General features: G+C 41.6%; 1 protein-coding gene across 2 annotated transcripts in view; it reads left to right on the plus strand.

Annotated features, from left to right (window-relative positions):
• GNS (glucosamine (N-acetyl)-6-sulfatase) overlaps nt 1-25991 on the plus strand; it is a 44189-nt gene that overhangs the window by 8938 nt on the left and 9260 nt on the right. For both annotated transcript variants that reach the window (XM_084877591.1, XM_084877592.1), the window contains exons 3-9: nt 643-849; nt 3627-3692; nt 6645-6743; nt 9331-9498; nt 11073-11155; nt 14900-15018; nt 16695-16798. In XM_084877591.1, the coding sequence (XP_084733717.1) occupies nt 643-849; nt 3627-3692; nt 6645-6743; nt 9331-9498; nt 11073-11155; nt 14900-15018; nt 16695-16798 (846 nt within the window). The remainder of the gene's footprint in view (nt 1-642; nt 850-3626; nt 3693-6644; nt 6744-9330; nt 9499-11072; nt 11156-14899; nt 15019-16694; nt 16799-25991) is intronic.

Below are 25991 nucleotides of genomic sequence, written 5' to 3' on the forward strand. Positions count from 1 at the left end.
AAAGCTACAGATTAGCCTGAACATGACCTTCTACTTCTCAGCTACATTAAATTCAAGTAGTAGTCTTTTTTATAAAATATATTTTATTGATTTTTTTTTATAGAGAAGAAGGGAGAGAGATAGAGGGTTAGATACTACATCAATCAACTGCCTCCTGCACACTCCCTACTGGGTATGTGCCTGCAACCAAGGTACATGCCCTTGACCAGAATAGAACCTGGGACCCTTCAGTCCGCAGGCTGAAATTTTGTAATTTTCACGCTCTATCTACTAAGCCAAACCAGTTAGGACTCAAGTACTAGTAGTCTTTATCTTTAGTTAAGACCTAGATCCCACTATGCTGTGCTCCTTGTATGTAAATATTTATTTGAGGTGAGGTTAGACTAGCATGTTATCCTGCAGAAAGAAACCAGCTAAAAAAAGAAGTCTGTTTCTTGGTTTGTTTTATCTGCTTTACTGTTATTATATTACATATGGCAGCTTGGAAATGTGTCATATGCAAAGAATATATCTATAAGGGGAAACTAGATATTTGAAGTTAAAATATTGAGTACGGTAGCTTTCTTTAATTCTTTTTAGAAATTATGAGAAATTCGTCTTTCTTGTGTAACTTTATTCTTTTTGCTTCTGTTTCCTTTGTAGTATGTGCCAAGTGCTCTTTGCTGCCCGAGCCGTGCCAGTATCCTGACAGGGAAGTACCCACATAATCATCACGTTGTTAACAACACTTTAGAGGGAAACTGCAGTAGTAAGTCTTGGCAGAAGATCCAAGAACCAAATACTTTCCCAGCAATTCTCAGATCATTGTGTGGTTACCAGACCTTTTTTGCAGGAAAATACTTAAATGAGGTATGTTGAATGGTCTAATTATTCCTCTCCCCCCTTTTTTTAATAACTGCTTTTTAAATGTGAATTACTAATAGAATTCATGCTACTTTTTTTTAAAAATAAGTATCTGTTCAAGTCATGTTTAAAGGATTTTTGACAAATGTTTTCTAATCTGCCCATAAATAAGAACTTACATAAACATATTTATATCATTTGGGTACTGTATTTATTCTTTTAAATAGTCTCAGGAGCATTTGTTGAGAAATGATCCTAGGACTGCCCCGACCGCGTGGGTCGGTTGGTTGGAGCATCATCCTCTACACCAAAAAGGTTATGGGTTTGATTCTTGGTCAGGGCACATACCTAGATTGCAGGTTTGATCCTGGTCAGATCTATACAGGAGGCAGTTGATTGATGTTTGTTTGGTTTTTTCCCCCTCCCTCCTTTCTCTTCTCTCCTCCCATTCCCCCCTTTTCTCTCTAAAAAAAAAAAAAAAAAAAAATCAATGCTCACTTCAGCAACACATATACTAAACTTGGAACAATAAAGAAAAAGTTAGCATGGTCCCTGCACAATGATGACACACAAATTTATGAAGCGTTCCATTAAAAAAAAAAAAATCAATAAAAGCATATCCTAGCTCAGTGGTTGGCAAACCGCGGCTCCTGAGCCACATTCGGTTCTTTGGCCCCTTGAATGTGGTTCTTCCACATAATACCACATGCGGGTGCGCACGTACAGTGCAATTGAAACTTCGTGGCCCATGCGCAGAAGTTGGTTTTCAGCCTGGGCGAGTGCCGTTAGAACACTCAAGGGGCCAAAGAGCCGCATGTGGCTTGTGAGCTGCAGTTTGCCGACCACTGTCCTACCCCAACTGGAGTGGCTCAGTTGGTTGAGCCTTTTCCTATTCAGTGAAAGGTTGCTGGTTCAATTCCCCATCAGAACATATACCTGGATTGCATGTTCAGTCTCTGGTCCTGTCACATAGGGAAGGTAACCAATTGATGTTTTTCTCCCTCTTTTTTCCTCTCCCTCTCCTTCACTCTAAGCATGTCCTCAGGTGGAGATTAAAAAACAAATTAAAATCCTGAGGTGAGGATTAAAATAATAATAATAATTATCCTAGGACTGCTGCTGTGTACATCTTCCCCTTTTACTCAAGAACTCTGCTTGTCATGTGGCTGTCATGTTATCTTTGTTTCCATTTCCTCTGTATTAGGATCAGAATGAAGAATATTTCTTTAGTATCTTTCCTGAATTACAACTTAGGCTTAACCCATTTTGTAACCTGAAAAGTGGGAACAGAATGTGGACAGATGAGTGATAAAGAGAAAGCACCCAGAGCCAGGGACAGTCAGGCCATTAGAGCAGGTGACTGAGTGTCCATGTGCAGCTATTTGAGCCTAGATGGAGAGAGACCGCATTGTGACCTGCCAAGGCCAGATTTCATGGCCTCACTGGCCTTCACTTTTAGTCAGAATTTAGGTTTAAAGGAAATAGTGTGTTTGAGGGTATTTGGGGTTAACTCAATAGGAAAACTGGGAGTGCAGGACAGAGAGAAGATGTACATTTTCTTATATATTTTTATCTGGTTGCTAAATATCTTAATACCTGATCTGAATTTTTTTTCACTTTTCCCACTCCCCACAATAATTAGGGGAATTTGCATTCTTGTGGGTTGGAAAGAAGATGACTCAGTTTGAAAAGAATAATGAGAAATATATAAGTACAGATACTAGGTCATTGTGTCAAGACTATGGGTCATAAAGAAAACTTATACTACTTTGCATGTTAAAGAGCATCTAATATATACAAAATTAAGAGAAATTCTTTAAAATACAAAGATTTAGCCCTAGCTGGTTTTGCTCAGTGGATATAGCATCGGCCTACAGACTGAACGGATCCATGTTTGATTCTAGTCAAGGGCACATGCCCAGGTTGCTGGCTTAATCACCAGAAGGGGGCATGCAGGAGTCAGCCTCTCAATGATTCTCTCTCATCATTGATGTTTCTATCTCCCTCTCCCTCTCCCCTCCTCTCTGAAATCAATAAAAATATAATATATTTATATATAAAATACGAAGATTTCGTTCTCAGAAGCTAAATTCTGCCTTAAGTGGGCAGTATTAAACCTTGCTGAGGTAGAGTGGGATGATTCTATGGTCTCTTCACTTGCTCAGTTATAAAAGTAGATTTCATCATCAAGACAACAGAAACTATTGGCTGGTAGCTCATAGTTGGGTTATTTTCACTGTTGCTAGTCACTAGGTCAGTTGGACTATTCAGCAAATGAGCCCTGTGGCCTAAGCCATATGGCCATCTTCTATAAAGGGCCAGAAGTAAATAATTTGGGCTTTGCAAGCTGTATGGCTCTGTTGTAAGTATTCAACTCTGTCATCGTAGCATGAAAGCAGCCATAGACGTTACAAAACTGATGAGTGTGGCTGTGTTTCAATAAACTTTATCACCACTGACATTTCAATTTCATGTAGCTGTCACATGTTATATTCTTTTTAGGATTGGACTGTATATGTTTTTAATGGCTGGGGGTGGGAAAAATCTTAGCTTGCTGGCCATACAAAACAGCAGCTAGATTTGGCCTGTATTTTGCCAGCTCATACTTCAGAAGTTTCTGGGAATATGGTGTCCTTTATTTTTTGCTGGTTTGTGTGTTTGGGAAAAGTGAGTGCCTGCCGTGTTTCAGGGACTGATCTAAAAAGATTCTACACGTGTCCTGTGTGTTTGTGTCTCTTTATGTCTGAGGACTTCTAAAGCCCTGCTTCTCGTCTGCTTTTCAGTATGGAGCCCCAGCTGCTGGTGGGCTAGAATACGTTCCTCCGGGATGGAGCTACTGGTATGCCTTGGTGAGTGATTACTGAAGTCAGTGACGATTACAGCCCACAGATGTCAAATGTGTGAACTCCATGATTTAGCTCTGATATTGACATAACTTGGTTTGCTTTTATGATGGGCTGTTTCATCTCCCTGAAGTAAAGTCTTTTGATTTGCAAGTAATTCCTTTGTGGGCGTTTAGCAACATATTTTGCTGTTCTACCTGATCCACTCCTGTTCGTTTGTTTTTTTTAAAGTAGGACAGGCTTGGCCAGTGTTGCTCAGTGATTAGAGCATCAGCCCATGCAGGTTCAGTTCCCAGTCAAGGGCATGTACCTGGGTTGCAGGTTCCATCCCTGGCTCCAGTTGGAATGTGTGTGGGAGGCAACCAATCATTGTGTCTCTCTCACTCTGATGTTTCTTTTTTATCTCTCCCACCAACCCCTTCTTTCCCTCCCTTCCACTCTCTAAAATAATCCAATGGAAAAAAATATCCTTGGGTGAGGTTTAACAAAAAATAAAAATAAATAAAAAGTAGGACATATTATTGAAACTATGCTAGTAGTTAATTAAAACCCTATTCAAAAATTCTAATTTTTAAAAAATAAATCTTTATTGTTCATATTATTACAAATGTTCCTCTTTTTTCCCCCCCATCCATTGCTCCCCTCCACCAGGTTCCCACCCCACCCTCTGCCCTTTCCCCACCTCTCACTGTCCTCATCCATAGGTGCACAGTTTATGTTCAGTCTCTTCCCACATCCCCCTCTCCCCTTTTCCCCAAGAATCGTCAGTTCACTCCCCTTCCATACCTCTGATTCTATTATATTCAACAGTTAATATTGTTCATCAGATTTTTTTTTTAATTCCCTTGGTTTTTAATAGATTCACTTGTTGATAGTTACGTATTTGTTGTTCATAGTTTTTATCTTTATTTACTTTCTCTTCTGAAAGAACCCCCTTTAGCAATTCATATAATTCTGGTTTGGTGGTGATGAACTCCTTTAGCTTTTTTTTATTGGTGAAGCTCTTTATCTGGCCTTCGATTCTGAGTGATAGCTTTGCTGGGTAGAGTATTTTTGGCTGGAGGTTCTTGCTATTCATCACCTTGAATATTTCTTGCCATTCCTGTCTGGCCTTCATGGTTTCTGTTGAGAAATTAGCTGACAATCGTATGGGTGCTCCTTTATAGGTAACTACCTGCTTTTCTCTTGCTGCTTTTAATATTCTCTCTTTGTCTTTTGCTCTTGGAATTTTAATTATGATTTGTCTTGGTGTGGTCTTCTTTAGATTCCTTTTGTTTGGAGTTCTGTGTGCTTCCAGGACTTGTAAGTCTAATTCTTTCACCAGGTGGGGGAAGTTTTCTGTCACTATTTCTTTCAGTATGTTTTCGATATCTTGCTCTCTCTCTTCTTCTGGGACCCCCATAATTCTGATGTTGGTTCGCTTGAAGTTGTCCCAGAGGTTTCTTACATTATCTTCAACTTTCTGGATTCTCTTGTCTTCTTGCTTCTGCGGAGGAGTGTCTTCTGGCTCTTTATGTTCCAAATCTTTGACTTGATTCTTGCGATCTTCCATTCTGTTTTTAGGACTTTGTATAATATGTTTTATTTCAGACAATGTATTCTTTATTTCTTGTTGATCCCTTATTATTTCTTATTGATTCCTTATTATTTCTAGTTGATCCCTTTTCATATTCTCATAGGACTTATCAATCTTTTCTAGGAAATTCTTGAAAAACCTTATAAGCGTGGTTTTGAACTCTATATCCAGTCGCTTTTTGTCCTCCATTTCTTTCGTTAGTGATCTATTTCCTTGTCTCGGCATTTTCGCAGCTTCCCTGCGTTGGTAGCCTTAAAAGTCTCTGTGTTCTGCTTGGATGGGGCGGGGTTTCAGGGTGGAGCCTACAGCCTTGGCTTCTTTCAGCCACGCCAGCCATGCCCTATGCGGCTCCTGAGTCTCAGTGTTTCTCAGGGTCCTTCGGTACTCGCCGCAAGCACCTCTGAGAGTGAGGTGCCCTCGAGTTTCGCCTGCTACCAGTCTAGTCTCTCTCCCAATGAGCCCGGAACTGGGGTTCAGTTCAGTTGGAAGTGGGGTTGGAAGTGTGGTTCAGAGCAGTCTGGAGCTTTTGTCTCCTTCCCGCCAGAGCAGTCCCGCGGCACAGCCAACCGTCCCTTCTCTGCGCGCAATGTGCACGCCTCCGGGCGCTCTGCCTTTCACCGCTACCCCAGGTTTCCACCTTACAGCCCAGTCTCCCTCTGTATGAGCCTGGGTCCCCGGGGTCTGGCCTAGAACTGGGGCTCAGAACAGTTGGAACTGGGGCTCAGCACAGTCCGGAGCTTTTGTTTCCTTCCTACCAGGGCAATCTGGCAGCAGAGTCAACAGTCTGTCCTCTGCACACAATGTGCGCGACTCCGGGGGCTCTGCCTTTCGCCGCTCCCCCGAGATTCTGCCTCACAGGCCAGGCTTCCTCTATATGTGCCTGGGTCCCCAGGGTCTGGCCTAGAACTGGGGTTCAGTGCTGTCAGGTCTGGGGTTTAGCACAATCTGGAGCTTTTATCTCCTTCCTGCTAGGAAACGCCAGCCAGGCACTCAGCCGCCCCTCCTCTCCGGCTCCGTCCTCTCCACGTGCACCTCGTGTCTCCGTACCTTAGGCTTTTACAGCTCCTCTGATTTTCCTTCTAGTTTTCTCTTTCCTTCTTGTTGTAGAATTTCCAGTCAGTCAACTTTCCTCTAGCTCTGGGCAATGTCCATTTTATATTTTAGTTGTATTTTATTGAAATTGTTGTGTGCGGCTGTGGTTAGGTGTTTACCTGTGCAGCCATCTTGGATCCTCCAAAAATTCTAATTTAACATGACTTGTAAAATTATCTTTTTAAAACATCTTATCACTATTTAAATAGTATAAGTTAACCTAGCATGGTTTTCAGCTTTCATTGTATGTGCTGATGTCATTATAAATTTTACTTTCCTCTCTTTAATAGGAGAAGAATTCTAAGTACTATAATTACACCCTCTCTATCAATGGCAAGGCACGGAAGCATGGTGAGAACTACAGTGTGGACTACCTGACAGATGTTTTGGTGAGTCACCGAAACTCTGTCCTGGCAGATTTGGCTAACATTAGTTAAAGACTTTGCCTAGAAAACCTTTAGTTATATTTGTTCATTTGGGTAATGTGAATGAATAATAACTTGATCTAGCTGCCAAAGAATAGTTCCAACTGATTAAAAATTTCTGAGAGTATACTTCTCTATATAGTCAGGCTCAGGTCTAATGTGTTTTGAAATTCCTGCAACAAATCCCCACTCCCCCTCCCCCTATCCCCACCTCATTTTTATTTTTTAACTTGAGGTTTTACTTTGTAATGGTTTCTACTCTTGACCCCAGTTTTACTCACAAACTACCAGATGACAGCTTCATCATGAGGGCGTAGTGATAAGGATATGGGGGTTCTTCAGGCATTGTGTAATAATATATAAAAGATACCGAAATTGGGTGAATTTGGGACTTCTCTTTCCTGTCTAATGTATTTCTAATGATAACCCTTTTTAGAGTATTCAGTCACCAAATATTGCAGCGTCACTTGTAGTGGGTTTTCAGCAGTAAATGAAGCAGAGTCCTTGATTCTGTGAAGGTAACTTTTTAGAAGCAAATTTTATTTATGCATATGTGTGCATGTGCACCACATTCATTTATTATCTTGTTAGATGATGATTAGTTAGAAAGAGGTGGCAGATTATAGGATTACTTAGATAACATTTAAGCATAATACTAATGTAGGTGAGCGTGAGCTATAAAGATCATGGGAAAGAACGCCACAGACAAAAGGAATGAGTAGTGTCTGGGCACTCAAGCGGGAGTGTGCCTGGCATGTTGGAGAAGCCACAGCTTTCTTACAAGGCAAGGGCAAATTGGTGGACAGGGTGGTGATGGGAAATTGATGCAGTCAGTGCCTTTTGAGATTAATGTTGGGACTAAATGAGGATATAAATCAACTAGAACAATTAAAAACATGACATGGATATGGGATGCTTTCATTTTCATAAAGTATCTCCAAATAAGCAAATGAAAAATGTAAGTCCATATACATTTAAGCACTGGTGTGATTTATTTGGATTTAATATTACTCATCTGGCTTAGCTAGTTTAGCTGGCAAAACTTGTAATATCTACATATTTTTGTAAGATTAAGGTAATTTAATCCACCTTTCCCACTCCTGTGAATTGGATTGACTCTTATTTTTATATTCCTTAAAGCATCAAATGTCAATACTGTAAGCTGCACTTAATGTAAGTTAATACTAAAAGGGCCAAATTATTTCTTTCCAATGAGAGGCATAACATTTTTAATATATACATACTAGAAGCCCAATGCATGAAGATTCGTGCCTGAATGGCCTTTCTTTCCCTGGCTGTCACTGCCTTCGCTCTGACTGGAGCCACCTTTCCTCCTTCCTAGGCTTCTCAGAGGCCCAGAGGGGCCAGAGTGGTGCAGAATGCCTGTGTCGTTGCCATGGCAATGACACAAGTGTCCTGCCCCGCCCCTGGCCCCTCAGCTCCCATATATGCAAATTACCTGCCATCTTTGTTAGGTTAATTTGCATACTCCTGATGGCTGGTGGGCATCATGAAGGTATGGCCAATTAGCATGTTACTCTTTTATTAGGTAGATTTTTATTAATTTTAGAGAGGAAGGAAGAGGGAGAGATAGAAACATCAATGATGAGAGAGAATCATTCGTCAGCTGCCTCCTTCATTCCCCACACTGGGGATCAAGCCCACAATCTGGGAATGTGCCCTGACCAGGAATCCTAACTGTGATCTCCTGGTTCATAGGTCGACATTCAACCACTGAGCCATGCCGGCTGGGCCATAATACTTTTTTGATCATGTAAAATCATCAAAGGCTTAATTGTCCCTTAGGATAGTGTGCTCTTTGATTTTTTATTATAAGTATTGCCTAAAAGCTTGTTGTGGGGTCAAAACCTGGGTTCAAAATAAGACCACTGGAGGCTGATGATTGATTTAAAAAGCAGGCAAGGATTTATTGAAAAACTGGCCAGGATGGCTGGCGAGAGCACCACACGCAGGTGGAGTCCACACGACCACACTGTTCCAGGTGTAGGCAAGTCTTTTTAAAGGTCCAAACCACAGGAATTTTCCTTTGTTCTAAATTCTAAAGGCTGGGAACATTGGAATGTGGCCCTATCTTGTGATAGCCGATTATACAGAAGCAGAGCTCAGTGGTTAATCTCTAAAGGTTATCTACAGTTTCTACCCTTGAAGCTACTGAGTCAGTGGGAATCAATCTATATTTCTGGTCCCAGGCACAGGAAAATTGCCTTAGCTCCAGGTCTCCACCTGGAAGCTGAGGTAACTACCCTATGTTTAAGCAGGTGCAGAAGCCAAAATAGTAACTACCCTATGTTTAAGCAGGTGCAGAAGCCAAAATATGGTAGCAACCCTTTTGGTTTTTACCCAGTATGATTGCTACCATATTTCAAGCCCAATATTTGTTCCAACAGCACACTGTCATTTGTGGCACAGGTTCTGTGCTGAAATTTGTTAAAAGCTAACATGACCTTGTCCCTTCTGTTTACCAAAGAACATGTATCAAGTCTGCAACTGATGGGTAGGGTAGGAGATGACAAATCTTTGTGTATGTCAGGCTAATATCTCCTTGGACTTCCTTGACTACAAGTCCAACTTTGAACCGTTCTTCATGATGATCTCCACTCCAGCGCCTCACTCGCCTTGGATAGCTGCACCCCAGTACCAGAAGACCTTCCAGAACGTCTTTGCACCAAGGAACAAGAACTTCAACATCCATGGAACGGTAGTGTCCCTAATCCTAGTTAAGCCATACTCGATATAGTTAGCTAGTTAATGTATTTGTCAGGGAGCCTTTCAGCCATGTAGTTGATTTTCTTTCCAGATGCTCAAAGGTGATTACACCTGTCCCTTATAAGATAGGTGGTATAATCAGAAATACAGATAAGGTTCCTGAAATACAGATAAGGCTTCAGAAATACAGATAAGGTTCCTGCCATATATCCTGTGAGCAGCTAGAGAGTCCACAGGGAATATTAAAGACATGCATCTTCCTTGACTACAGGCTCTCCTGATAACATCTATGCTGGTTCTCTTCTGCCTGACATGGTTGACACGTGTCCCTTGGGGCCGAGTTGGGCTTGCAGCAGCCTTCTTTGGTGGCCCTCACGCATAGGAAGAAGAGGGGAGACACAATGTGACATGATGGGTAGGGAAATAAAATGGAGAAATGAGCCAGAACAGGGAATATAATGAAGGGCCACAATTTAAATTTTGCTTCATGTGTCAGTTACTTATCCTTCCCTTGGCACAGGGATTGACTAGTCCAAGTGTAGGATGCCTCTACTGCCCCATGCCTGTTTCCCAGATATCTACATTGCTTGTGAAGTGATGGAAAAATGAATCTTAAAGTTAGACTCAGCACTACCACCTTCTAGCTTAGTGACCCAAGATGCTAACAGTGAGCAAGATGCTAACTTCCGTTGTTCATGCAACTGCTATACGGACTAAAGCAGTGGTCGACAAACCTTTTGGATCTCATGGACAACCAGTGGTTCTTGGACCACTTGTTGGCAACCGCTACTCCTAAGGTTTCCTTAAACCAGTGGTTGCCAGCCTTTCACACCTCACGGACCACCAGTGGTCCACAGACCATCGTCTGGCGACTGCTGGACTAAAGTACATAAAAACATCTGGGGTATCACCTGGAATATTGCAATCATGTGCTTGTTAAGTATGATTTGAAAGCTGAGTGAGCTAAGTTTTAAATTAGAGAGCCATTCTCAAACTGTGTTCTAAAAAAATTGATAGCAGTTCCTATGACCAAGTAAGTGCAGAAACTTTAGGTTAAATAAGTCACTCTGCTATAGGATTCCTCAGAGTTATTCATGTTCTAACATGAATTTCCAGTTAGAGGACATGCTATATACCATCTCTCAAACATATGAAACATATTAACTAAAAAACACTTTGAGGATCATAGTTTGGGAGATAGCTTAGGGTTTCAAGACTAGGGAGGAAGGAGAAAATTAACGGCCTGTGTGAATGTTGTTTGTTTTTTTAACTGACTTTTTTATTTAAATAAGAACCCTCCAGATTTGGACTTGAAGTTTAAGAGATTGCTATGATGAGATTTTTCCCAATAGTTTAGGATGATCAATATCTTGGGTAAGAAAATAGAGGACAATAAAATGTTGACTTATAAGCAAATCTTAAGAGGAAGATAAAGTTAATATTTACCCTTTTGTAGTTTGGGTAAGAGACACAAAGCATATACTCAGAGTTATAAATTTCATTTTCTACAAGTAGTTTATTTGACTGAGTGACTTGGTGTTAACATTTTTTTCTTTTAAATTTTAGAACAAGCACTGGTTAATTAGGCAAGCCAAGACCCCAATGACTAATTCTTCAATACAGTTTTTAGATAATGCATTTAGGAAAAGGTAAGAGCTGCTACTTTCTCAACCTGTATTGTCTTAGAGGACACTTCAAATCAGCCTATGAACAGGGAACTGTACCATGTGGTTATCTTTGAGACAAAATCAGAGGGTAACAAGTTGATGGGAGAGACTCTTTGCTTGATGGGGAGGGCATGTGTTGCCTCAGAAGCAAAGATTCCTTTACATTTGGGTGTGTGAGGTGGCCTTTGGACCCTTAGGCTAATTAAACACTCTCTTTTTATGACTTGTTAAAACATTGCAAACTGAAGCCATTTGTCTTTTTTTTTTTTTTTTAAGTTTCCACCCAGCCAATGTGGCTCAGTGGTTGAGCGTTGACCTATGAACCAAGAGGTCAGGGTTCCATTCCCAATCAGGGCATATGCCCTGGTTTGGGGCTCAATCCCCAGGAGGGGGTATGCAGGAGGCAGCTGATCAGTGATTCTCTCTCATCATTGATGTTTCTATCTCTCCCTCTCCCTTCCTCTCTAAAACTATCTATCTATCTATCTATATTTATATATATATATTTACATTTATTTACTTATTTATTTATTTATTTATTTATTTATTTATTTATTTTAAGTTTCCTGTATCTAAGGAAAAGGTCAGTTTGTTAGGACCAGTCTCCCAATATTTGCATAAAACCCAAAGGCTTAGACTAGAGCTAATTATTTACCTTTGTTGTTTGTGATTTTCAAGAAATTTTCTAAGTCAGGTTTTCAAAAAATTACTTAAGTTGTAATCTATTACTTATTACCAGGGGTTGGCAAACACTTTCTGTAAAGGGCCAGATGGTAAATATTATAGGCTTGCAGGCCATATGATCTCTGTTGTAGCTGCTCAGCTCTGTTGTTGGAGTACAAAAGCAGGTCAAGATAGTACATGAATGAATGAGCATGGTTGTGTTCTAATAAAACCTTATGTGTATATAAAAACAGACAGTAAGTTGCTTAATGGGTCATTTCAGATTTGTAAACTGAAAAAGTTCTGGAAATCTCTCCCACTATGTGAATATATTTAATACTACTGACCTGTACAATTATATATTAAGATGGTAAATTTTATATTATGTTTTTTTTTTACCACAATTTAAAAGCAAACAACAGACAATGGGCAAACTTCGGCGCATGGCTGCAGTTTGCCAGCCCCTAGTTTATTTTTTTGTTTATATTTTTTATTTTAATAAATCTTTATTGTTCATATTATTACAAATGTTCCTCATTTTTTTTCCCCCTCCATTGCTCCCCTCCACCAAGTTTCCACCCCACCCTCTGCCCTTTCCCCACACCTTATTGTCCTTATCCATAGGTGCACAGTTTATGTTCAGTCTCTTCCCACACCCCCCACTCCCCTTTTCCCCGAGAATCATCAGTTCACTCCCCTTCCATACCTCTGATTTTATTAAATTCACCAGTTAATATTGTTCATCGGGTTTTTTAATTCCCTTGGCTTTTAGTTTCACTTGTTGATGGTTAAGTATTTGTTGTTCATAGTTTTTACCTTTATTTTCTTCCTCTTCCTAAAGAACCCCCTTCAGCAATTCATATAATTCTGATTTGGCAGTGATGAACTCCTTTAGCTTTTTTTTTTATTAATGAAGCTCTTTATCTGGCCTTTGATTCTGAGTGATAGCTTTGCTGGGTAGAGTATTTTTGGCTGGAGGTTCTTGCTATTCATCACCTTGAATATTTCTTGCCATTCCCGTCTGGCCTGCATTGTTTCTGTTGAGAAATCAGCTGACAATTGTATGGGTGCTCCTTTATAGGTAACTACCTGCTTTGCTCTTGCTGCTTTTAATATTCTCTCTTTGTCTTTTGCTCTTGGAATTTTAATTATGATGTGTCTTGGTGTGGTCCTCTTTGGATTCCTTTTGTTTGGAGTTCTGTGCGCTTCCTGGACTTGTAAGTCTAATTCTTTCACCAGGTGGGGGAAGTTTTCTGTCACTATTTCTTTCAGTATGTTTTCAATATCTTGCTCTCTCACTTCTTCTGGGACCCCCATAATTCTGATGTTGGTTCGCTTGAAGTTGTCCCAGAGGTTTCTTATATTATCTTCAAGTTTCTGGATTCTCTTGTCTTCTTGCTTCTGCGGAGGAGTGTCTTCTGGCTCTTTATGTTCCAAATCTTTGACTTGATTCTTGCAATCTTCCATTCTGTTTTTAGGACTCTGTATAATATTTTTTATTTCAGACAATGTATTCTTTGTTTCTAGTTGATCCCTTATTATTTCTAGTTGATCCCTTTCCATATCCTCATAGGTCTTGTTTATTTTATTGGCCTTTTCTAGGAAATTCTTGAAAAACCTTATAAGCGTGGTTTTGAACTCTATATCTAGTTGCTTTTTGTCCTCCATTTCTTTCGTTTGTGATCTGTTTTCTTGTCTCGGCATTTTGGCAGCTTCCTTGAGTTGGTAGCCTTAAAAGTCTCTGTGTTCAGCTTGTATGGGGCGGAGTTTCAGAGTGAAGCCTACAGCCTTGACTTCCGTCAGCCTTGCCCTATGAGGTTCCTGAGTCTCAGTGTTCCTCAGTGTCCTTCAGTACTCACTGCAAGCACCTCTGAGAGAAAGGTGCCCTTGAGTTTGCCCGCTACCAGACAGTCTAGGCTCTCCCCCAATGAGCCTGGAACTGGGGTTCAGTTCAGTTGGAAGTGGGGTTAAGAGCAGTCTGGAGCTTTTGTCTCCTTCCCTCTAGGGCAATCCAACGGCACGGTCAACTGTCCGTTCTCTGCGCGCAATGTGCGCGCCTCCAGGACTTCCTTTCGCTGCTCCCCTGAGTTTCTGCCTTACAGCCCAGGCTCCCTCTGTATGAGCCTGTGTCTCCAGGGTCTGGCCTAGAACTGGGGTTCAGTGCAGTCGGAGCTGGGGCTCAGCACAATCCGGAGCTTTTGTCTCCTTCCCACTAGGGCAGTCTAGCAGCAGAGTCAACAGTCTGTCCTCTGCTTGAAATGTGCGCTCCTCCAGGACTGCCTTTCGCCACTCCCCTGAGGTTCCGCCTTACAGCCCAGACTCCCTCCTTATGTTTCTGGGTCCCCAGGGTCTCGCCCAGAACTGGGGTTCAGTGCTGTCGGAACTGGGGTTCAGCACAGTCCAGAGCTTTTATCTCCTTCCCGCTAGGGAACGCCAGCCAGGCACTCAGCCTCCCCCTCCTCTCCGGCTCCATCCTCTCTGCGCGCAACGTGTCTCCGTACCTTATGCTTTTACAGCTCCTCTGATTTTCCTTCTGGTTTTCTCTTTCCTTATCATTATAGAATTCCAGTCAGTCAACTTTCCTGTAGTTCTGGGTAATGTCCATTTTGTATTTTAGTTGTATTTTATTGAAATTGTTGTGTGAAGCTGCAGTTAGGTGTTTACCTATGCCACTATCTTGGTTTCTCCATATTTAGCTTTTGCCAGCCCTTAGTTTAGATCACAAACACTGTTGGGGTCCATCTGAATTAATCTGTATTAATCAGTGCTGAGTTGACAACTTGCCCTCATCTCTGCTCTCATCAACAGTGATGATAAGTAATAAAACTAGTTATAAAAAGCCTCATTCATTTCTTTGGAAACAGTTCAATTTGGATTGAGGTAACTATTTTAAAGTGTTCTATTTATTTATTTATTTATTTATTTATTTATTTTCCAATGAGGCATTTGAGGAAAGGAAATTTGGAAATTTCTTCCATTTCTGAGACAATGGTTTTGAGGTTTTGCAGGTGTCCCTGAGCCATTTTCTTTGAGGTTCCATTGACATCCTCTGTTCACATCCAGGTGGCAAACTCTACTCTCAGTTGATGACCTTGTGGAGAAATTGGTCAAGAGATTGGAGTTCATCGGGGAGCTCGACAACACTTACATCTTCTATACCTCTGACAACGGCTACCACACAGGTAAGGGGCGTGGGTGGGTGTTCCTGAGGCCTTTGGGAGGTGCCTTTCCTGTTTCACCCACCCAGGATCACTGGCGGGAGCTCTGGTGTCTGTAGAGCAGTTTAGAGGCCAGAGGGAAGGTCTTGCCCTCGGGTCCCTCTGGTCAGAGGGCCAACTCATTGCCACATGGAGAAACCAGTTTCATTATTTGCTGTGTCATATGTTATATCACGTGATGTTCCAGGAGTCGGGAGAGTGAGCTTGATGGGTTGGAGGCAGGATTTATGAAGGAGGTAAGAAGTTGAACAGGATTTTAAGAACAAGCAGACTTTAGAAAATAAGGGTAAGACATTTTACACAAAAGAACAAGAGAAAATTGTCTGGGGTGGGGGGGCTCTTTTATTCGAAATTGTGAAATTTTGTGTGCGTGAGTGCACGCGCACGTGCATATGTGAAGGTTCCATTTTTTTTGTGTGTGTGTTTTGTCTTTAAAACTGCAGGATGAACTTTCATCCTTTCTACTTGAACCTTTTGCAGGTTAAAAACCAATGTTTTCTTCTTTCCCCACCTATAAATTTCATAAACTTGAGTGGAATTAACCTGAGGCTTGCTTGTATAGAGCAGATTGGGCATTTAATCTATTGTGAACATTTTTAATTCTTGAAGTAGAGACTAATAAAATAACCCCCATTATCCAGCTTCAGTTTCAGTTGCATGTGGCCAGTCTTTGGAATTCTTTCTACCTTACCCTGGTGTGTTGTTTTTTTTAGCTAGAAGTTTTTGTAGAAACTCCGGAAATTGTGATTCCACACATCAACCCTTGATTGTGCATCTGACTAGATTATTCTGTATCAGGATCTAGACAAAGTCTGCATTCTACCTTTAGCTTTTGTGTGTCCTAAAAGCTGTCATTGCCACTGATTGGTTGGAAAAACTGGTCTTTTGCCCATTAGAATATCTGACATTCTGGCTTTTATCTTGTTTATTTATACTTAGCGTTTCCTATAGATTGGTAGTCAGATCTAGGGTCTTAATAGAAATTCACATTTTCAGCAAGCATGCTTTCTTGTTGATGCTGTTGTGTACTTCCTGTTGCATCCCTTCATGGTGCCTCAGGGTCTGGTTGCCCCACTTTAGGGATGGTAGCATTGATTAATGGCCCATGTGGTGTCAGCCTGTCCTGTGAACCTTTTGTGGTTAAAACTTCCACTGATGCTTAAATTCATTTTTCCCTCAGAAATTGCAAAATGTTGACTTTATAACTCTCTTCTTCCTTTTGAATTTATTAGCTGGAATTCCTCAGAGAAGAATTTTCCCTCAACTGTTCAGTTCTTTTGAAATGCAGTTTATTCTGGAAAGGCCAGATAAATGTTTTTGCCCTTTATTTAGCAGTTTTAGAATAATCTCATTCAGTTGAGTATCATAAATAAATTAGCATTTGTGTTTCAGTACTTCCCAGTCACTCTTTTTCCGAATTTGTCCTAATTTAGATCAGGGAGTCCCCCTAGGCATTTATTTAAGTAAGATGAACTCATTGTTTCCTGCCTTGTAGTAATGAGACCCAGGCAAATTTAAGCCTCCTATTAAAGCACCATAATTAGATGAACAAAGTTGTTTTGTTTTTGTTGACTAAATGAATGTATATGCGTGACACTTCCATCTGGTATCCATCTTTACCCTATGCCTTTTGTTTTCAGGACAGTTTTCTTTGCCAATAGACAAAAGGCAGCTGTATGAGTTTGATATCAAAGTTCCCCTGTTGGTTCGAGGGCCTGGGATCAAACCAAATCAGACAAGCAAGGTAGGTGTCTGACAAGGTGATGCTGTTTATAGGTAGCACTTGCATGAGAAAATAAGACTGATTAGATTTCTCCTCCTATGAGATGAAAGCTGATTGATTTAAGATTGTGTAAGTATCCCTGAAAAACAGTGACTTTTTAAAAATACCTGATCACTCCCTATTAATTGTATTTCCCTCCTCCAAATATATACGTTTGTATATATACACGCGCGTGTACATTAAATATAACATCAGCATGATGTCTTTTATTGAATTTTAAAAATTATAGTTAACATACAGTATATATTAACTTCAGGCATACAAGATCGTGATTAGACATTTGTATACCTTGAAGTAATCACCATGAGATAAGATTAGTACCCACCCGGTACCATCCATAGTTATAACAGTACTAGGGGCATGGTGCATGAAATTTGTGTATGGGTGTGTGTATATGAGGAGGAGAGGTTCGTGTCCCTCAGCCCAGCCTGCACCCTCTCCATTCTGGAACATCCCTATCACAATCCAGGACTGCTGCTCCCAACTGCTCGCCTGCCTTCCTGATTGCCCCTAACTGCTTCTGCTTGCCAGCCTGATCATCATCTAACCACTCCCCTTGCAACCCTGATTGATGCCTAACTGCTCCCCTGCCAGCCTGTTTGTGCCTAACTGTCCTCCCCTGCTAACCTGGTCACCCCCAACTGCCCTCCCCTGCAGGCTTGGTCCCCCTCAACTGCCCTCCCCTGCAGGCCTGGGTCCCCCCCTACTGCCCTCCCCTGCAGGCCTGGGTCCCCCCAACTGTCCTTCCCTGAAGGCCTGGTCTCCCACAACTATTCTCCCCTGCAGGCCATCTTATGGTGTCCATCTTGGTCCACATGGGGTCAGCCATCTTTGACCACATGAGGATGGCCATCCTGTGTGTTGGAGTGATGGTCAATTTGCATATTACTCTCTTATTAGATAGGATTATTGACTATATTGCCTATTCTGTACCTACCTGTGGCTAATTTTATAATTGGCAGTTTGTATTTCATAATTTTTTGCTCTTCCCCTCACTACCTTCCCATATGGCAACCATCAGTTTGTTCTCAGTATCTATGAGTTTGTTTCTTTTCTCTTTTTTTGGTTTGTATATTTTGTATTTTAGATTCCACATGTAAGTAAAGTCAGACATTACTTGTCTTTCTCTATCTGACTTATTTCACTTGACATAATACCCTCTGGTTCCATCCATGTTGTTTCACCACCTCTTTTCTTTTTTTATTTATTGAGTTTTGTTTGTTTGTTTTTTACAGAGAAGAAAGGAGAGGGATAGAGAGTTAGAAACATCGATCAGCTGCCTCCTGCACACTCCCAGTTGGGTATGTGTCTGTAACCAAGGTACATGCCCTTGACCGGAATTGAACCTGGGACCTTTGAGTCTGTAGGCTGATGCTCTATCCACTGAGCCAAACCAGTTAGGGCTCACCACCTCTTCTTTATTCATTAAACACCTCGTCTATTTTCATATGTTGGCGATTGTAAATAATGCTAAGTGAACATAACGGTGCATATATCTTTTCAAATTACTGTTTTCACTTTATTTGGATAAATACCCAGAAATGTGATTGCTGGGTCATATGGTAGTTCTATGATTCATTTTTTGAAAACTCTCCATATGTTTTCCATAGTGACTACACCAGTTTACAATCTCACCAACAATGCAGGAAGGTTCCCTTTTCTCCACATCCTCCCTCACCCACACTTGTTTGTTGATTTACTGATATTAGCCATTCTGAGAGGTGTGAGGTAATCTCTCATTGTGTTTTTGGTTTGCATTTCCCTGATGATTAGTGATGTTGAGCATCTTTACATGTGTCTGTTTGCTCTCTGTATGTCCTCTTCAGAGAAATGTCTGTTCAGATCCTCTGCCCATTTTTAAATTGGATTGTTTGGTTTTTTTATGTTGAGTTGTATGAGTTCTTTATATATTTTGCATGTTAACCCTTTATCATATATACCATTTGCAAAAATATTTTTCCATTCAGTAGGTTGCCTTATTTTGTTGATGGTTTCCCTTACTGTGCAAAAGCTTTTTAGTTTGATGTAGTTCATTTACTTATATTCTGTGTTTATCTTTGCCCTAGATGACATATACTAAAATTAATGTAAAAAAGTCCATTGCCCATTTTGTCTTCTAAGAGTTGTATAATTCTAGGTCTTACATACAAGACTAATACATCTTGTGTTTATTTTTGTATATGGTGTAAAAAAAAAATGGTCTAATTTCATTTTTTGCAACTATCTATTCTGTTTTCCTAACATTTATTGAAAAGAGACTGCTTTACTTCCTTGTATATTCTTGCCTCCTTTATCATACACTAATCCTATATAATAAATAGTTAATATGCAAATTGACAACCACTCCAACATACAACATGGCCACCCCCTATGGTCAAAGATGGCTGCCCCCATGTGGGCCAGCAGGGGAGGGCAGTTATGGGCTATCAGGCTGGCAGGGGAGGGCAGTTGAGGGACCTAAGCCTGCAGGGAAGGGCCTCAATAGCTGCTGGGAGGTCATTGGGTGAGATTGACCTTCAGGCTTATTGGCTGTATCAATGGACAAGCTGCTGTGCAGAGGCTACCACCATGGAGTGGGAGTCACTCTAGCAGAGTCCAAGACTGCCTGTCCGATATGTCACTTGTAGAGCCACTTGGGTGGGGCTCTAGAGCATTCTGAAGCCAGCCAATGGTTCTTTGGGTCTGGTGCCTCTTTGGAGGGGCACAAGTGTGGACTGAGGCCAGGTGCTACTTGCAGTCACTTGCATGCACTTGGGAGAGGCTGGTATGCTAGCCAAAGCTGGCTGCCACTTGTTCCAGGCTTGGGACTGTTTGGTTGGAGCTATACTGCAGGAGGCCATTTGTGCCAGGTTTAGGGCCACTTGTTTGGAGCTGTGTCACAAACTAAGGCTGGTTGTCACTTTAGTCAGGCTCAGGGCCACTTAGTGGGAGCTACAGTTTGAGATGAGGCTGGCCATTGCTTGTGTGGGGCTTGTGGGGCTTTGGGAGAGTCCTCAGTAAGTGCCAAGACCAGCTGCTTGCGTGGAGGGGATGGAGCTGGATCTGCTGGGCGAGTGGGTTGGGTGGGACAGGATCTCAGGGATATGCTAGAGCAAGGCGAACAAGGGCACCCACCAATGCTTCTGTTCCCTGAGAGAGTGGTTCCAACCTCTGCCCCGCCAGCCCTCTCCCTAAAGTTAGTCTAATTCATTCCTCCTCATGTGACTCGGGTGCTTCTTGAGCTTCTGCCTCTGCACTGGAGCTTGGAGCAAGTGAGTTTTGTGTGAGCCCTTTATGATGAGCATCTTTTTCTCATAGCCCTTTATCTCGTACATGATCCCCTTTGGTTTTCAAAGCCAGATATTATGGACTCTTCTTCCTGGCACAGGTGCCTTAGGCTGGGGAGCCCAGTAAGGGGCTTGGACCCCTCACTGCTCTGGGGAGAACTTTGTAGCCAATATGATCCTCCCATTTATTAATCACTATACCATGGGCATGGACCGGCCTGGTCTGTTTCTCTGTCACTCCTACCTGTCCCCAATATGGCTTCTTATCTATGTCCATAATTATAGGACTCTGTTCAGCTCTTCTTCAGCTGGTTCTCCATGATGCTTGTTCTATAATTTAGTTGTAATTTGGATGTGTTAGTTGGAGGTAAGTTCAGGATTTATCTTCTCCATCTTGACCCTGCCTCTTTTTGTTTCTCTCTTGAGACTAGATCTTTACTTTGTTTTGGAGCAGCGACTCTCTACTCAGGAGCTCATCAAACTTAACCTCTGAAGTTGTGAAAGGTTCAACATGTAGAAAGATTCTGGTTAACTCACTTGGGCTGGAATATGGATCCGTCCTCTGCTTTTTTCCCCCCTGAACTTCAGGAAGCTGGATTGGGGCCCACAGCCCTGTACAGATCTCCCCAGGCCTTATTGTGGGCAGATCCCCGGGGCCTTGCTCAGATGTGGTTCTGAGGCTGCCTTTCTGACCTGCTCCCAGGTGACGCTGGCCCGACCCCATTTTGGGTATAAGGCTATGGAAAGCATGTTTTCTGCGAATTTTGTTTCTCTCCATGGGATTCTTCCTCACTAATGCTTTTCTGCTCTCTAGGTGTTCCCTCCTGGACCTGCATAATGCACCAGGCTCTTTTGTTGTTATTTCCATTTGGTTTCCGTGTCTTTCCACACTTGCTACTTAATACTAAGGCACTTTGTTTCTCAAGGTCATGGGCACCTTGATTTAGAACTCTCTGGTCTAGTGCCAGGAGATAAAAATTGGTAGACGTCTTCTCTCTTTTCTGACTCATTATTTTAGTCTTCTGTGAAACAAAAGAAAATGAGCAAATACATGATGTAAGCTAAAGTTGGGAAACGGGCCAGACTTTCTGGGTATACTTTAGTTTAATTTGGCGGTTTAATGTTTACTTTGTTTAAATGTCTGACATTCACTTATTTCCTCTCACAATGCTCTTGATGGAATTCTGTTCAAATTCTGTCTGAAAGGTAAAATGGCCTTCATAATTGCCTTTGAGTTTTCTTTTTCTTTTAAGATCCATATTCCTAGAGCCAGTCACTTCCCAGTACAAATTCAATACCCTCTACAGAGGCCTCTTCTTACAAAGGAGATAGGCAAATTTGGAAGACCTCATTAAATCTTAAAGAGCATTTTATTGATCTTGGTGCTGGGTGCTGACTGAGGAAAATGCTAGCAGCTGTGTGCCTTTCCCAGGAGCAGGGCTGCAGGGCCCTTTCTGACCGTGCGGGAAGGAGGCTGAGTGAGAGCAGAGTGCAATGTGTCAGCCAGCTGCCCATAGGACGAGCTGGTCCTTTTTTCTTCAAGTCAGCAGTGCCACCTAAATGTCAAACTGAGAAACTTCACCCTCTCTAAGCAGTGTAAATGAGGCCTGCTTCCTAGGAAGCCATTTTAACAATAACAACTAGGTAGCATTTACTGAATGCTTAGTATGTGACAGGTGCTATACTAAATGTATTACCTGCATCAACTCATTTAACCTTCACAGTCTTATGAGATATAGGTACTAATAGTCCCATTTTACAAATGAGGAAACTGAGGTACAGAAATTAAGTGGTTTGCCCAAGATCATGTAACTAAAATATATCAGAGCCCTGTTATTTGAATTTGGTTAGTCTGATTCCAGAGACCACGCTTAACAGTTACACTGTAGCTCAGAAACAAGTGTTTATGAAGTATATTGTGCAGCACACTGTGCCTGGAGCGTTGGGTACACAGCAGTGAGCAGTCCGGGAAGATCCTCCTTAACTTCCTGTGTCAGGAAGAGCCAGATACTGAGCTATAATTGTCAGTGAAAGCAGCTGTCAGAGCAGAGACCTGGGTGCTGAGAGGATTTAGTCATACAGAGATCTGCGGGAGGGTGTCCTGGCAGAACAGTAAATGTGAAGGCACAGACGTGAGAATGAGCTGGGCTTGTGCAGGGACTGAACTGCTTTCACTCCCTAAGTGAACCTCTTCTCTCACCTCCTTGCCTGCCTTTGGCTGTTCCTTCCATCTGGAATGCCCATCTCATGCCCTTTGACCAGGCTATATTAATTGTCCTTTAGGGGTTCCCTCTGGGAGGTCAGTACCCCTGTCCCCAGTTAAGGTAGGTGACCTTCCCTTGTTCCTGGCCTCACACCTACCACACCTTACTGAGTCTGTCTTTTTTACTCTCAGATTTCCTAGAAGAGAGGCATTATCTAAACTTAGAATACCCAACTCTTAACATTGGGGGACACCTGAGTTAGTTGGATGGCTATTACCAAGGTCATTTAGTAAGTGGCAGACCAGGACTGGAAATGAACTATGCCTATTCTCAAAATCATTTTCACCCTCTGTGCTGACAGTTGTAGTTTGAGAAGCATGAAACGCCCGGCTTTCATCCTGCGCAGAGAATGTCAGAGACAGTGGGTGATTCATCATGTGTTGGCAGCACGGTTGTCTCGGTGCCAGTTGTTCTGCATAATGAACTGAGCTGTCAGCAGCCTGATGGTGAAAAAGGGCATGTGTGACCAGTGGGTTTAGCTGTGTAATGGCTGTTCAGGAGAGCAGGGGCAGGTGGTATGTGTGGTTTTCCAAGACTGGCTGTTGAGGTTTTCCTCTCTTGCTAGAAATTAATCTAGCTTTTATTGGGTGGTAGAATTTCTTTAAAAAGGTTTTAAGACAGGAAAAGGTTTGTAGGAAAACTAACATGGCCAGCATGATCCAAGGGAAATAGAACTGAACCGGGAGTCAGGAAAACCACATTTGGGCTTTAAGACTTTGGACAAATAAGCTTTGGTTTCCCTGTGTGAAGTTGGGAGGATGTTCAGTGCAACTAGGGGATGCCTGGCTTCTTCCTTGTTGGAGAAGCTGAGGGGCACATCCAGCAACCCAAGATGTGGAGTTCTCTGCCTATGCCATTCCAGTGCTTTGCACTGAGTGGATTTGGATGCTCTGTGATTTGTCTGTCTCTTTGATGGCCGTACATGAATTCTTTAACATTGGGGCTGAAATGTCCGTTTGGAAACCCTGAGTCTCCTCCTGAGAGCCCTATTACTCTTCTCATCGATTCTGCAGCACTGTCGATCTTCCAGAACAAAGAAAGATGCCCTTTCAAGGCCTGATGTCCTTGAGGTCATGCCCCAGAGCTTTCCAGGGGCTTTTATTTGATCAGAATGTCTGTATATTTAAATTCCAAGAACATTCCCAACTGCGAGGCTATGATTTATGAAATAATCTACTTTTGATCTTGTCCAAGCTTTTTCCGTTTCAGTCCATAGTGAATGTTTTGAGTTTTATATATAGAGATAAAAGCAGTACTGGCAGTTCCCTAATTTCAGTGTTCTGATTTACAATTTTTTGATATTATGATGGTGATACAAAATACGCATCCAGTGGAAACCATCTAGGCTAAGCTATGATGTTTGGTAGGTTAGGCATATTAAATGCATTGTCAACTTACGATATTTTCAATTTATGATGTGTTTTTCAGGACATCACCCTGTCGTAAGTTGAGGAACAAAAATCAGTACCATTTTAGGAACTTAAAATACTAATGTTTGTAGAAGTCATTACAGTGATGGACCCATAGTATCTATTCTAATTCCAGGTTATATAAAAACAGAGATAGATAATTCTCAGGTGAATTCTTCACTCATACTAAGTATCCACTAGAAGTCTCCTATCTCCTAACATAGTATGCTAATTTTGAGACCCTATTTACTTTCTAAGTCAAACAAAACCCTACAAGGGAAGAGCTCATTGTAGCTATCTGGAAGAGTTCTGGGGCAGTATATATGGTTTTTGTGCCATTTGACTAGTATTGGAACTTACAGACCTTTCTCTCCATGGAGCAAACCACTCTGAGAGCCTCCCGTCATACAGCTGATGGCCCCTCATTCCTGGTGAGACTGACAGTCAACATTTTATATTCTGTGGGTTTTGCTATTTTGGTATTACCTTTTTTCTTTTTTTATAAAACTGCCTTGGACTTGTTAGTAATACTTGTGGACTTTGCTTCGCTTTATTCATATTCTGGACATCACTGAAGACCTGTTAGTCACAAAGCAGGGTCCTTTTACCTTGATCTGATTCTGGAGGTCATGTGTCTGCTGGTCTCTTCTTTCCGGACATGTTGTTTTCTGTTCATGTCCATTCTTTTTTTTTTTTTTTTATGCTTTCTCTCCCCCCCCCCCCCCAGTTATGTATTTATTTAATACCTAAAGGTTTACATATGTCTCCTTTTCTCCCAGTTGACACCCCTCTGCCCCCAACCATTCCCATCCTGGGCAAGCCCCCACCAATCCAGTGTCTATCCATTGGTTATGCTAATATGCATGCATACAAGTCCTTTGGTTGCTCTCTAACCTCCCCCTCCTACCATTTGTCTCTGGATCTGTTCTTGTTCTCACATTAATTCTGCCCAGTTCCATCCCTGCTGTTGTAAATGGTAAAAGACCCTTCTTTTTTATAGCAGTGTAGTGTTCCACTGTGTAGATGTACCACAGCTTTTTAATCCACTCATCTGCTGATGGGCACGTAAGCTGTTTCCAAATCTTAGCTCTTGTAAATTGTGCTGCTATTGTTCATGTACATTCTTATTGACCATATTCCAGGCTTCCCAGTCTGCCTGGGGGACTTGGTCCTAGGTACAGTCTCACTAACCCAGGTTTGATATAATCCCTAGACATTGCTGTGGGCTTTTCGTAGTAGCACATGGATTGCCTTTCCCTTGAGCTGCTAGGTCATTTCTGATGCTTCAGAGCCAGGATGAACAGCAATCAGGTGTTTTCTTGCCTTTTGTGTTTGTACTTTCGGTTTTGTTTTTTAATTAAAAGTACCAGGGTTAATAGGGTTCTTTTTAATCCCCATTTGGCCTTCCCTAAGATGATCTAAGTTTTCTCAAGAATTTTGAACACTGAAATTTCCTCTGAGTAAATAATAGCTTTTCTAGTTACAAGCTGTTGACTTTGTTTTAGTTTCTTCTCTTTGATTTTCTCATCTGTAAAATGGGGGGAGGGGGGAGATGTACTGCATCACAGGATTGTGGTGAGGATTAAGTGAGGGTAAATGCTAAGTACTGGCACAGCACAGGTGCTCGGTGGGCATCAGTTCCCCTGGTTTCCCTGCTGGGTTGTCACCACCACTCCGAACCTTTTCTAACATGTGAGCAAAGCGACTTCTAGGTGTGTGCTTAGTATCCAGGCCTGCACTGTCCCCGTGCAATAGCCACCAGCCACATTGGCTTTTGAGCCAAAGATAAGACTACTTGAGATATTATAATATTTTAAATACCAGATTTCACAGACTTGGTTTAAAAAAAAAAAAAAAGTAAAATCATTAATTTTTTTGTATTGCTTACATGTTGAAATAGCAATGTTTTTATATATCAGGTTAAATGAAATATATAAACTGAATTTCACCTTTTTACTTAAATGTGCTCACTAGATATTTTTAAATTACATATATGGTCCTCTTATGTTTCTATTTGAACTGGTGCTGGGTTAGGTCCTGAAGAGGCATTGTATACAGAAGGAATATAGTCTAATAAACAAAGAAAATGAGAGGTATAAATGCAGGACAGTATCTTTAATACCAAGAATGTTTATTTAAAATATCTAAGTTTTGTACTCTTCAAGGAAACTTTGTGATGTATTGTTGGAATAAGTTTTCTGCTGTCTTCAAAGCC

Source organism: Pipistrellus hanaki (assembly GCF_964339955.1).
Source record: "Pipistrellus hanaki genome assembly, chromosome: 3".
Taxonomy (NCBI): Eukaryota; Metazoa; Chordata; class Mammalia; order Chiroptera; family Vespertilionidae; genus Pipistrellus; species Pipistrellus hanaki.